At 41.0% G+C, this 12,678-nt stretch overlaps 1 protein-coding gene across 10 annotated transcripts in view; it reads left to right on the top strand.

The window, feature by feature from the left end:
* The first annotated feature begins 2,825 nt into the window (after nt 1–2,825).
* The window catches only part of ULK4 (unc-51 like kinase 4), a 233,721-nt gene continuing 223,868 nt past the window's right edge, over nt 2,826–12,678 (top strand). For 5 of the 10 annotated variants that reach the window (XR_014953277.1, XR_014953282.1, XR_014953281.1 and 2 more), the window contains exons 1-6: nt 2,826–2,965; nt 5,173–5,373; nt 7,597–7,696; nt 8,743–8,882; nt 10,204–10,354; nt 11,852–11,953. Coding sequence is in view for 2 of the 10 variants with exons in the window: in XM_031503902.3 (XP_031359762.3) it covers nt 5,236–5,373; nt 7,597–7,696; nt 8,743–8,882; nt 10,204–10,354; nt 11,852–11,953 (631 nt within the window). In the remaining 8 variants the exon portion in view is untranslated. Of the gene's footprint in view, nt 3,014–3,103; nt 3,164–3,870; nt 4,053–5,172; nt 5,374–6,321; nt 6,565–7,596; nt 7,697–8,742; nt 8,883–10,203; nt 10,355–11,851; nt 11,954–12,678 lie in introns of those variants that run through there. The other 5 variants (XR_014953278.1, XR_014953280.1, XR_014953279.1 and 2 more) reach the window with 5 other exon arrangements.

Here is a 12,678-nt window from a genome sequence, read left to right on the forward strand (position 1 = left end):
TACATCTGACTGTCCTGTCTAATAGCCAGGCAAATAGCAAGGCTGAGTTTGCTTCACAGATTGCTAGGAGTATTGAAATGGTGCAAACAGGACAAAGAATATTTTGCATTCCGTTCTTGAATGCTGAAAATATTCTCATAGAAAAGTTCAGTGCAGTTGAGTACAGTGCTTGAAGTCATGTTCAGTAAAAGGATAAAGGAGTAATAGACTGAAAGAGTAAGTAAAAGGCCAAAGAGTCTTTTGATTACAACCCTGATTTGTATTTGTAATACTTTATTTTTGCAAGACTACTCTCATACCTGAAGAAATATGTTTGAAGAAAGACTCCTCCTTTCTTACAACAAATCAAAGGGAAAATTCCCCATCTGGAGTATATTAAACTTGTGCACCCAGATTGTAAAAAACATACAGACATGTAATGAAATGTGTATCAACAATAAAAAGGTACCCATAATTCCTAATAAGGAGTGGATGGAAAAAAAGATAGCATAAGTCAACATATCTCTCTATGTCTGCCTTTAATTATACTGATTTTTTTTTTATCATGGAGACATTTAATTTCAAAAGCTATAAAATCTCTGGTTCAAGTGTTACTAAACTTTTTTAAATGTTTATTTTAGTGTGTTTCTCTTGCTCTATTTTGTAGTTCTATTGCCACTATATATGAAGATTTCAACAGACTTCATTAATGTTAAAGTTCATACAATCTCACTCCCCCAAATGGGGGAGTGAAAAAACAAAAACATAAAAACAATCCCTAACCTGGTCTAATTTAACAGAAAGCATACATAGGATGAAACATGAGACATCTGGAAGAAAAGACAGTAACTTGATAGTTATTGTGGTTTAGTTTTATCTTCTTGGACAGGGACAATGAAATTGACTTATTCTAAGATGTGCCCCATTGAACTGCTGTCAGAACTTGTGTGCAACTGAACTAATACTCTATTCCTTCTTCTTTATACTAGTCATTCTTATCACAACCACAGATAAAACACACATTTTTCTGAAATCTAAATAAATCCCTCTTCAAAGCATACTTTTCTTGTGCTTTTTAATAGAAAGTGATGTCTACTTACGCATTTGGTTTATTTATATCTAGTCAACTACTCATTTACATAAAAACAGAATGGAAAATTATCTTACTTGTGCAGCTTCAAAGCTGTAGCTTCATTGAAAATTACAAGTCACCTCTGCAATTGCTCAATACTTACAGTGTAAAATGGGACAGAGCATCAACTTTCTCAGCCTGTCTTCATAGGAGAGGGGTTCCAGTCTCCTTATTCCTTCATGGCCTCCCCTGGACTTCCTCCAACAATTCTGTGTCTTTCTTATTTTGGAGAAACTAGAGCTAGATGCAGCACTCCAGGTAGGGTCTCACAAGAACAGCGAGTACAGGGACAGAATCACCTCCCTTGCCCTGCTGGCCATGCTCCTTTTGATGCAATCCAGGATACCTCTGGCTTTCTGGGCTGCTAGCCCCCATTGAGGTTTTTGTCAACAGTAAAGAGGGGTTTGAGGTTTTTTTGTTTTTTTTTCCTTTTCAATATTACAGGAGTTTAAAGTCATGCAGAAGTCTTCTTGAGAGTGGGAGTAGAAAAACTGACCATCTGTTATCATGCTGCCTAGAATATTTCCTGTAAGTATAGTACTTATTTTAGCAATATTGGTTGAAATGGATCCATGGGTTCAAACCTGCTAGAAAGTTAAAATACAGGTGAAACAATGAGAAAAAAACAGAATTCTTTACAGATTGCTCTAGAGCAAACATTTTAAAATGTTTTATTAGAATCATAGAATGGTTTGAGTTGGAAGGGACCTCAAAGACCATCTAGTTCCAACCCCCTGCCATGCCTAACCGATCACTATACCAGGTTTCTCAAAGCCCAATTCAACCTGGCTTTGAACAATTCCAGGAATAGGACATCCACAGCTTCTTTGGGCAACCTGTGGCAGTGCCTCACCACCTTCACAGCAAAGATTCTTTTCCCTAACATCTCATCGAAATCTACTTTCTTTCAGTTTGAAGGCTCTTGTCCTGTAACAACAGTTCCAGGTGTTGCCCAAAAGAAAAGGGATTTTTAAGGGTTTTACAAAAACAAAACCACACAAGAAAAAATGGAAACAACCCCAAAACAAACAAAACAAAGAAACAAACAAAAAAAACCACCCAAAACCCCAAAAACATACCAAACAAAAAAATTCCAGATCCCCATAGAATGAAAAACTAAGTGAAAACTCCACGCTTTGTTAGACATAGAAAACGCTTGTTTCAGGGGCTAAATTTTGCCACAAGAAAACCATCTCCCCATTAGGCGCTTGCAGAAGGCCATGGCAGGGCTGAGGACGCTATCTGCCGTTTTGACAGCGAGGGCAGCACAGAGCAGCCCCAGCAGCACAGGCTGCCGGACCTTCCCCGCCGGACGCGCCAGCCCCGGCGCTCCCCGCACCGCCGTGCGGGCGCTCCCCGCCACCCTCCCCGCTCGCTGCCCGGTGGTCCCGCCCTGACGTAGGCGCCCCTTAGCCCAATGGGGCTCCACTCTGCTTCCGGCGTCCGGCGCCGTCTCCTGGAAACGGGCGTGGGGTGGCGACCATCCGAGTAGCGTGAGGGGGGTGCGAGGAGGCAGCCCGGTGGGACCTGGCGGTGCGTTCCAGCTGGAATAAAGGACAGCAAAACTCTCCAGTTCCCGGATCACCCTGCCTGCTGAGCCGGTGCCTTTTCCGCTTGCCTGTATTTTGTGGCACGCACGGACGAGTGTCCCGTGCGGACACTGCCACCGGGGCATGGGAGACTCCGTCCCGGGGGCGGGGCTCCGCCGTTTCGGTTGATGGCGGCGGCGTGGCGGTGATCCATCCCGCGCCGCACTACGGCTGTCGCTCCCATCCTTTCCCGCCGGTTTCATCCCCGCACACGGATGCCGCTGTCGTTCCCGCCCTTTCCCAGCGGTTGCATCCTCCGCACACGGTACGGCTGTCATTCCCTCTTTCCCGCCGGTTCCATCCCCGCACACAGGTACGGCTGTCGTTCCCGCCCTTTCCCGCCGGTTCCATCCCCGCACACAGGTACGGCTGTCGTTCCCGCCCTTTCCCGCCGGGTGCATGCCCGCACACAGGTACGGCTGTCGTTCCCGCCCTTTCCCGCCGGGTGCATGCCCGCACACAGGTACGGCTGTCGTTCCCGCCCTTTCCCGCCGGTTCCATCCCCGCACACAGGTACGGCTCTCGTTCCTTTCCCCCTTTCCCGCCGGTTCCATGCCCGCACACAGGTACGGCTGTCGTTCCCGCCCTTTCCCGCCGGTTCCATCCCCGCACACAGGTACGGCTCTCGTTCCTTTCCCCCTTTCCCGCCGGTTCCATGCCCGCACACAGGTACGGCTCTCGTTCCTTTCCCCCTTTCCCGCCGGTTCCATCCCCGCACACAGGTACGGCTCTCGTTCCTTTCCCCCTTTCCCGCCGGTTCCATCTCCGCACACAGGTACGGCTCTCGTTCCTTTCCCCCTTTCCCGCCGGTTCCATCCCCGCACACAGGTACGGCTCTCGTTCCTTTCCCCCTTTCCCGCCGGTTCCATCCCCGCACACAGGTACGGCTCTCGTTCCTTTCCCCCTTTCCCGCCGGTTCCATCCCCGCACACAGGTACGGCTCTCGTTCCTTTCCCCCTTTCCCGCCGGTTCCATCCCCGCACACAGGTACGGCTCTCGTTCCTTTCCCCCTTTCCCGCCGGTTCCATCCCCGCACACAGGTACGGCTGTCGTTCCCGCCCTTTCCCGCCGGTTCCATCCCCGCACACAGGTACGGCTCTCGTTCCTTTCCCCCTTTCCCGCCGGTTCCATCCCCGCACACAGGTACGGCTGTCGTTCCTTTCCCCCTTTCCCGCCGGTTCCATCCCCGCACACAGGTACGGCTCTCGTTCCTTTCCCCCTTTCCCGCCGGTTCCATCCCCGCACACAGGTACGGCTCTCGTTCCTTTCCCCCTTTCCCGCCGGTTCCATCCCCGCACACAGGTACGGCTGTCGTTCCCGCCCTTTCCCGCCGGTTCCATCCCCGCACACAGGTACGGCTCTCGTTCCTTTCCCCCTTTCCCGCGCGCGTTCGCGGCCGTTACCTGGCGGAGCGCGCGCGCCCAGCGGCCCCTCACCGCCCTCCTCCCGCCCCTCACCGCCCCCCGCCCATCCCTCACCGCTCCCTCGTTCCTTCCGCCGCCGTCCCTCGGTCCGAGTGCGGGAGCGGACCCGGGACGGGGCTGGAACCCCGCGCTGGAGCGCTCCTGAGACCCCACGGCCCCTCTCCTGTGCTGCAAGTGGGTCGGGAGGCGGCTGTGTCTGCGGAGCCGCCGTGCGGGGCCTCAGGCCTGGCCGCCCCGACAGAGCTGGGATCGCGGGTCGTGCAGGGGCTGCTCCCTTCGGAGTGGTTTGGCCATTCCCTCGTAAAGAGAGAGAACCGCGTCTCCTTGGTGTGCTGGTCCTGTATCCAGCCCAGAGCAAATCAGTTCCCTCGGTGCCTGGAGGCTGCTGCTTTGGGCGCTTCTGTGGAGTTTCACACCTGCTGCCTTACAGGTGGTGGTTTGGGAGGCTTTTATGATGGCCTTCTTACCTCATCTTTTCATCTTTTGTATCAGTTTAATTGATATCTTTTTACTTTATCTCAAAATCCATCTGTTGAAAGTCTGTTTTGTGTGTCAAAGAAGATGTGGGTGTCCCATCCCTGGCAGTGATCAAGGCCTGGTTGAATGAGACATTGAGTACAGTGTTCTGGTGTTATGTGTTCCTGCCCACAGCAGGGGCGTTGGAACGAGTTGATCTTTAAAGTCCATTCTAACCCAAGCTTTATGATTCTATGCTCCATTGGTTTGTGTACTGGAATAAAGGCATAGCCATTACTCTTGAGAGTCAGACTATTCTCTTTCCCTGTAGCCTCTTGCATTTCTACAGATAATGCTATTTAGAATTTGTATCTACTAGCCTATCTATTACTTTTTGAATAATATCTTTGGAAGTGTAAAATTCACCTTTTCAAAATTTTGATCACATTTCCTGAGAGGAGGTCTTCTGTAAAGTAATTATTTCAATCTTTTTGGAAGTATGGAATATATATTCATGGTAATGGGGAGGGTGACTAGTATACATGAATGGCCATGAAATTTGAAGGCTTCCCCTTTCTCCTCCTTTCTTTAGGTTTATTTGTTTGTGAGACTAATGCCATGTTTCCAGTCTATTGCCTGTGAAGTATCCTAAAGCATGGAGAACTTTGTTTTGTATGAGGAGATTGGAAGAGGAAATATGACAGTTGTTTATAAAGGAAGAAGAAAGGGGACAATTGATTTTGTTGCCATTGTTTGCAGTGATAAATGCAAGAGAGCTGGAGTAGCAAACTGGGTAAGTAATGAGGTTTCTTTTCCTGCTAAATCTGTGAAAAAAATACAGGCTACAAAATTCCAGTTGCACAACTTATAGAAAAATGCCATGTGCTTATTTAGGTGGAGTTTGTCCCATTTAGACCAGCTTCTCAAGATTTTAAGTTCTTATTCTTTAAATACAGTCTTTTTTTAATGTATATATTTCTTCATGTCATTTTATTGATTTTTAGATTGTATGCATAAACACATGTTTACAGTCTTATTGTTCGTGTGATGTCTTGGTGAACTTGTAAAAATAGTTGCATGTGGTGGTTTGCTTTTTATTGTTATTAGTTGTGCAAATCCAGTGGTAGCAGTAACTTCCAGTAAGAAGAAATTATTTTTGATGAAAGAATATCATTTAAGCTAAATCAATTTTGTAAAACCTTGGCAAAGCTTTAAATACTATACTGTCCAGAAAGGAAATTGATACAGTTATACAGTTCAAATATTTTATTTTTCCAGTTGGTAAATTTTGTTTTTGTAGTGGGTTAACCTTTGCTGGATGCCAGGTTCCCACCAAATCTGCTCTAACACTCCCTTCTTCAATTGGACAGGAGTCAGAAAATACAATGAATGGGTCAAGATAAGAGTAGGGAGAGATCACTCACCACTTGTCCTCAAAGGCAAAACAGACTCTATTTAGGGAAAGTAATTGAATTTATTGCCAGAGTAGGATAATGGTAAATAAAACCAAATCCTAAAATACCTTTCTCCCAACCCTCCTTCGTCCTGGGCTCAGCTTTAGTCGCAATTTTCTGTCTATCCTCCCTTGCCAGAGATGCAGGGAGATGGGGAGCAGGATCAGTTCATCAGATGCTATCTATGTCACTCCTTTCTCCTCATGCTCTTCCCCTGCTCCAGTGTGGGGTCTCTCCCATGGGAGACAGTCCTCCACAACCTTCTTCAGTGTTGGTCCTTCCCACAGGCTGCATTTCTTCGTGTGCTGCTCCAACGCAGGTCCTTTCCACAGGGTGCAGTTCCTCAGGAACAGACTATTCCAGTGTGAGTTACCACAAGGTTACACATCCTGCCAGCAACTGGCATGGGCTCCTTTCTCCATGGGTCTGCAGGTCCTGCCAGGACCCTGCTCTAGCACAGTCTTCCGAGAGAGTCACAGCCTCCCTCAGGTTTCCACCTGCTCTAGAGTGGAGTCCACCACAGGCTGCAGGTGGGTCTCTGCTCTGCCATCGACCTCCATGGGCTGCAGAGGGACGGCTTTGCCTCACTGGTCTCTATCAGGGGCTGCAGGGGAATCACTGCTCCAGCTCCTGGAGCACCTTCTGCCCATCATTCTGCACTGACTTTGGTGTCTCCAGGGTTGTTTCTGTCACACATTCTCACTCCTCTGCGCTGCTGCTGTTACACGAGAGTTTTTCCTCCTTTTAAAGTGTTTTCCTGGAAGTGCTGCCACCATCACTGATGGGTTGGTGTTGGCTGGCAGTGGGTTTGTCTTGGAGCTGGCTGTGATTGACTCTGTCAGACACAGGGGAAGCCTCCAGGAACTTCTCACAGAAGTCAGTCCTGTAGACCACCCCACCTGGATACCGAAACCTTGCCATGCAAAACAGATAAAGTTTCAGATTCCCTCTCATTGTTTCAAAGATCATTTCTTGGGAACTTTTTTGTTCTTAGGAGTGTATTGGCTTTACAAATCTCTTGGGGATACCTTATATACTACTCTAAAAAGAAACAGGCTTCTGTAGAGATTAGGCCATGTAGGTATTATAGAAATACAGATTTTCAGGGTCTCTTGAAAGGTTTCTTTGTCTGATAAGATTAAGAATGATGGAAAAGCTTCTTTTCATGTCTTCCTATATTACCCCTCATTTGTATTCTTATTGGAAAAAAAAGCAGGAGTGCAAATTTGATTCTAAATTTTGATTCTAAATTTCTAGTTTATTATCTAGTGGTGCAGGAAGACTAAATAATACTTATAATTTTGAGTTGGAAACATACTATTTTTTTTTCTGTATTTTAAAAACAGGTGAGTTGGGCAGGATCTGTGAGGAAAGTTATCTTTTCTCAACATACATGTAATAACACTGAAATATTTGAAGAATAATATTAGTGCACTAGAAAAGGCAAGAGAACAAGTAGCTAATCTAGAGTAGATTGTATTTTTTCTTGTTCCCATGCCTCAACTCCATATATATACATTTATGTCTTTCCCCACTTAAGTATGGCAAAAACTTCTCTCTAGGTTCGTCTGACTCGGGGACTCACGCATAAGAATATAATGACATTTTATGAATGGTATGAAACAAGCAACCATCTCTGGCTTGTAGTGGAATTATGCACAGGTAAGATAAGCTCAAAGGTAAACATTTATAGAATGAGTATTTATAAGAGATTTCTTACAGCTTCTTTACAACAAATTCTTAGATCTTTGAAAAAAGTGTAATTATCTGACTATTAACTTGAGAATCTTGTTTATATAAAGTAGTTTTGCTCTTGGAAACATTTTTAGAAATCAGTTGAAATCATGCTTCTCCTCTGCTTCACAGAATGCATATTTGAAAAGTTAGTGGAGTTACATAATGCTGGTTTTTAAGAGTTGAAGAGAAAAGGCCAATCAGGGAATATAAAAGCAAATTATGACTAGTCAGAAGGTAGATCAGTAAAAATTTCTTGAGAAGTTTTCTAAGGCCTGGCAGCTTTGACATTCTCTTTTAAAAGACATCAAGGAGCAAATCAAGTTATGATGTTCTAATGACTTAATATTATTCAAATTCATTTTTTTTCAAAGGGCATTTCAGCAGCTAAAGTGAATTATTTAAATTTTTTTTCCTATTAAGTATAAGTATTTTGATTTCCATGTTAAAACTATAATTTGGAAACTCTGAGAACCCAGAACTGCAGTTTTGATAAGTTCTTATCAATCTATTAAAGGAGTCTTGTAAACCTTTCTTTAATTGTGGTGACTGCATGTTTTAAACTTCTGACAGCATGCTTTCCTCCATATGGAAGGAATGTATTATTTATTATTTTAACATGTGCAGCAGGAATCTGGTTAAGGAATTTTAATAAAAGCATTGGAGACTATTACACTGTGAAGTGACATGGATTCTGGATTTCTTTATTCTCCTTCTGCTTCCTTTGTAAAATAATATTGAAGTAGTTTTGAAGTCATGCAATGAGTTTTATTCCATATAAAATTAAGATTTTGTCACAGTATTGAAAATAATTTTTGTACATCTTAGATTTTATAACTATTTGATATCAAGAAATATTTTTAATATCTACTGATACTGCTTTTTGATTGACATCTTTTGAAGCAGTTTATGTAATTGGGCATTACTCATGTGACCTCTTCTTTATATGCACTTGCTGACTGTGTGTATTTCAGGTGGTTCTCTAGAATCTGTCATTGCTCAGGATCAATGTCTACCAGAAGATGTGGTGAGAGAATTTGGTGTTGAGCTGGTTACTGGTTTATACCATATTCATAAGCATGGAATTATCTATTGTGAATTGAAGCCTAGAAAGGTGAGGAAGGGTATTATCTAGAGGGACACTGGATGTTTCTTTTCATGCAGTCAGCATTTATTTTATTATTTGTATTTTATCATTTAGAAGAAGCTTACCTCAGTTGTGAGGTCAGTTGAGTTTTATAATATATGTGAAGACAATCAGAGACAAGTCTGTAGATTTAATATTTTATGGAATAATTGATTTCTTTCCTTGGTGTATATCTGATACAATGTGATATATTATTTTTTATTTGGTGTACTGGTTTAACTTAATGAAAGATTTTAGTTCTCTGTCCTTGGAGACATAAATTTATTGTTATTCTATGATGCTGCAGAATATTTTGCAGTCATAGAAAATGCTAATGAGGGAGTAAATTTAACTAAAGTTTCTTAGTAACTTTCTATATTGTTTGCACATACCATGGAAATGATCATCTTATTCCTGTATAAAAAAACAAGTCTTATGTAGTTTCCCATTTTGTGTATGTGTGTGTCATTTATGTAGATGTTTGCTAAAGTCTTTGTTTGTTTTTAATTCATGTAGCCACCAGAATATGACTATAACAAAAAAATTTTGCTTAACTGTAATTGGTTTTGACCTTGATCTGTAAGTGATCAAGTTGCCATTCTCTGAATCTTTGGTAAAATCTTCCACAATTCTACTCAATTCCTGTCATTTGTGGACCCACAAGCACAAAAAATACATGAGTAAAGCATACTGTAGGTGCCTCAGTAGTCTTCCAAAGAAGAATGTTGCTGTAAATGCTCATTTCAACAGGAAATAAAATGGTAAAGTTAAGGCTTCTTCTGTACCCCGCCCCCTGCTTCTGGCTGAAAGGACTATATCTCTAAACAAGGTTTTTGGGATTATGAAGTTTTTAGTTGGAAGAATAAGCAGTGACTGGCTGAGAAAACTCTCATTGTCATCAGACAAAATGTGTGGAAGTTTCTGCTATGTAGAATTAGAGAAATTACTTTTTTTTTTTCTCAAATGAAGCCTCGTTTGGTTTTACTAGACTTATATTTTCCTATGCAGTTTTAATCTTCTTTAACTATCTTTTCTCTAGCAACATTGTTGTTTATTTAGATTTAATAATGAGTAAATGAGTGCACATTGAATCTCTTAGGGGTTCTATGGGGGTACATGTGGTTATAAGAAAAAAGACAGTATTGGCATTGACTTTAAAGAAAAGCTTCAGTGTTTTTCATTATAATCATCCTCTCTATGTACTTAAATGATTTGAGATTGTGATTATTTTTATAATGAATTATTTATTGTTGGAAATTTCAGTTTTAGTACGTGATACTAGCATATTTGATTTTGTTTGTTCCGATAGATTCTACTGGAAGGGTCTGGCACTTTGAAATTCAGTAGTTTTTGCTGGGCTAGAGCAGATGTTGAATACTTGGAAAAAGCTTTTGCTTTAGCTGGAGGTGAAGAAGGTGAAGATATTTATGAAAGCACTCCACAAAAAAATATAGTTGAAGGTATGAGATTTTTACTAGCCAGAATTAACTTATACCAAAAAGACAGAATTAAAGTAGGAATATCAGTGATTATGGTAAAGAGAAATTATTTAGAATTAGTTCTGTTTTATCTCAGAAAAATAATTGAGCTATAGAATTACTTATGGGCTTTTTAAAAGTTTGTGCTGTAGATGCTCTCTGTAACATGTGGAACTAAATTGCACTAAGTTAAAGTAGACAGAAAATTAGGGAACTACTACACAGAACTACTGCTTCTTTCATTAGGCATTGCCCTGCTGTACTTTCATTGTTCTTTTTGGTGCATGTTGTCTAGGTTATTTCTAGTTTGAGGTAAACTCTTTCACTACCTTAAAGAATGATAATTTCATTTTAAAGTCTGAGAAAGTTACTGTGATTCAGTTTCAACAGGCAAATCCATACAAATGCAGTAGACTGCAAATACTATGTTATTTTTTTTCATTGAATAAGAAAAATTCAAAATCTTGTTTTTAATCTTCTGAATCTTTTATTAGTCATTATCTTGGAACATCTCATATATGTCTATTTCTAAGATAATAATGTCCCATATAATAGTTATTTTTATCAGAAACAGCAGAATTTTTCATAATATTTTATGAAAATAAAGAGAGCTGTCCTTGCTGTCTCCTTCTGAAAGTCCACACTGGAAATAGTAAGACCAAGATCAGGTCTTTATTCAGGAAGAAATACAAATCTAATCTCTTTCTTGTTGCTCTTTGGAACTGTTTTGATATGTATGGTAATGATCTTTTGTCACTTAAACAAATAAAACGCAAGAAGAAAAGAACCCAAAGTAAACTTTTGAAGGGACTATGGAATTGGCACTTTTACTGTTAGTGTAATTTCTTTAGAGATTTTTGAGAACTGATGAGAACTACTGTAGAAATAGGAACTGTATATTTTATTCCTGTATCAAAAAGAGATTTGTGAATAAGCTGCTATAATTTGATATGTGATGTTTTAATAATGTTTTAGTGCAAAAAGAGCCATAACTGTTTAGATCAGTGATTTCATTGGCTACCTTGTTTTTCGTAACAGAGTTTACTAAGTTTGTGAAGGTTTATTTCTTGGGATATCTTAAAAAAAAAATAAATACCAAATCTAATTTAATGGAATTATTTCTGTTACTCACATGAGAATGGTTAACCATTCTGCTCAAATGCTTAGCTCTTAAAGCTGTTAAAGCAAATCAAAACATTCTTTGCATTAATCACTGTTTGAAAAGTGCAGCACAAGTCAGTTTGGTAATTGAGGTGGAATAAACAACAAAATAGCATATATAATCATACATAATCCAGTGAAAGTATAGCAGAGAAGTTCCTTGGAAACTACTTACATTTGCTATTTCAGCTTTCTTTTATGCTGAGTGAAGATAATCTGTAGCTTGGTGAAGTTTGGAGACAAAATTTGAGGTGTTGAAAAAGATGAATGCTGAATGAAGAATCAAAGTGCATTAATTATACATTCTGTATTTTCTAGGCTTTCCGTTATACACAGCTCCTGAAGCAATAAAGGGAGACAACTTCTGCAAAGCCAGTGATCTGTGGTCCCTGGGGTGTTTACTCTATGAAATGTTCTCAGGTTTTAAGTTTGTATATCTGCTTAATATCTGTGATAATGGAATTGTAGTTTATGGTCCCAGAGTAAATTCTTATGAACTTTCTAGGGAAGTTAGGACATAGAAAAACTTGAGACAGGTTTTGAAGATTTCTTGAAGAACATACTAACTGTGCTTAAAAGACAAAAAAAAGGTCTTTATCCAATAATCAGGTGAAACAATACTGTTAAGTGATCCTATTGACATCAATACTAACCAACATGTAAGGTTGAAATACTATTATTTAAAATTATGGCAGCCCTCAAATCCTGACAGTATAGTGTTTTTAATGTCCTTGGTAGTAAAACTTTGTGTGCACTATTTTAACCTTTGAAAGAGAAAATTGCCTCACTATTGTAAAATTAGAGTAATTTGTTTCCCTGAACATAAAAGTAAGTACCCATTAGCTTCACCTAGAATGAAGCTTCATCACAGAAGAGAATTACACTGCAGTCTTCTAAAACCTTAAGCAAAACACTGATCTGTTGGATAAACACAGTAACATAGGTATGGAGATTTCTGTCTTTTCCTGTTGTCTCATTTCTGATTTATGCAGGGCTATAAAGGCTACTTCTGTCAAGCCATCTTTGGTGCCTCTTCTGTCTGTGATTTCTTTTGCTCTTCATGATGAAAGAATTTAATCAAATATTTGGAATTTAAATTTACAAGAAAACTTGATAAATAGTACTCAGACTGAGGTTGTTTATTT

Source organism: Lonchura striata, chromosome 2 (genome assembly GCF_050655825.1).
Source record: "Lonchura striata isolate lonStrDom1 chromosome 2, ASM5065582v1, whole genome shotgun sequence".
Classification (NCBI taxonomy): Eukaryota; Metazoa; Chordata; class Aves; order Passeriformes; family Estrildidae; genus Lonchura; species Lonchura striata.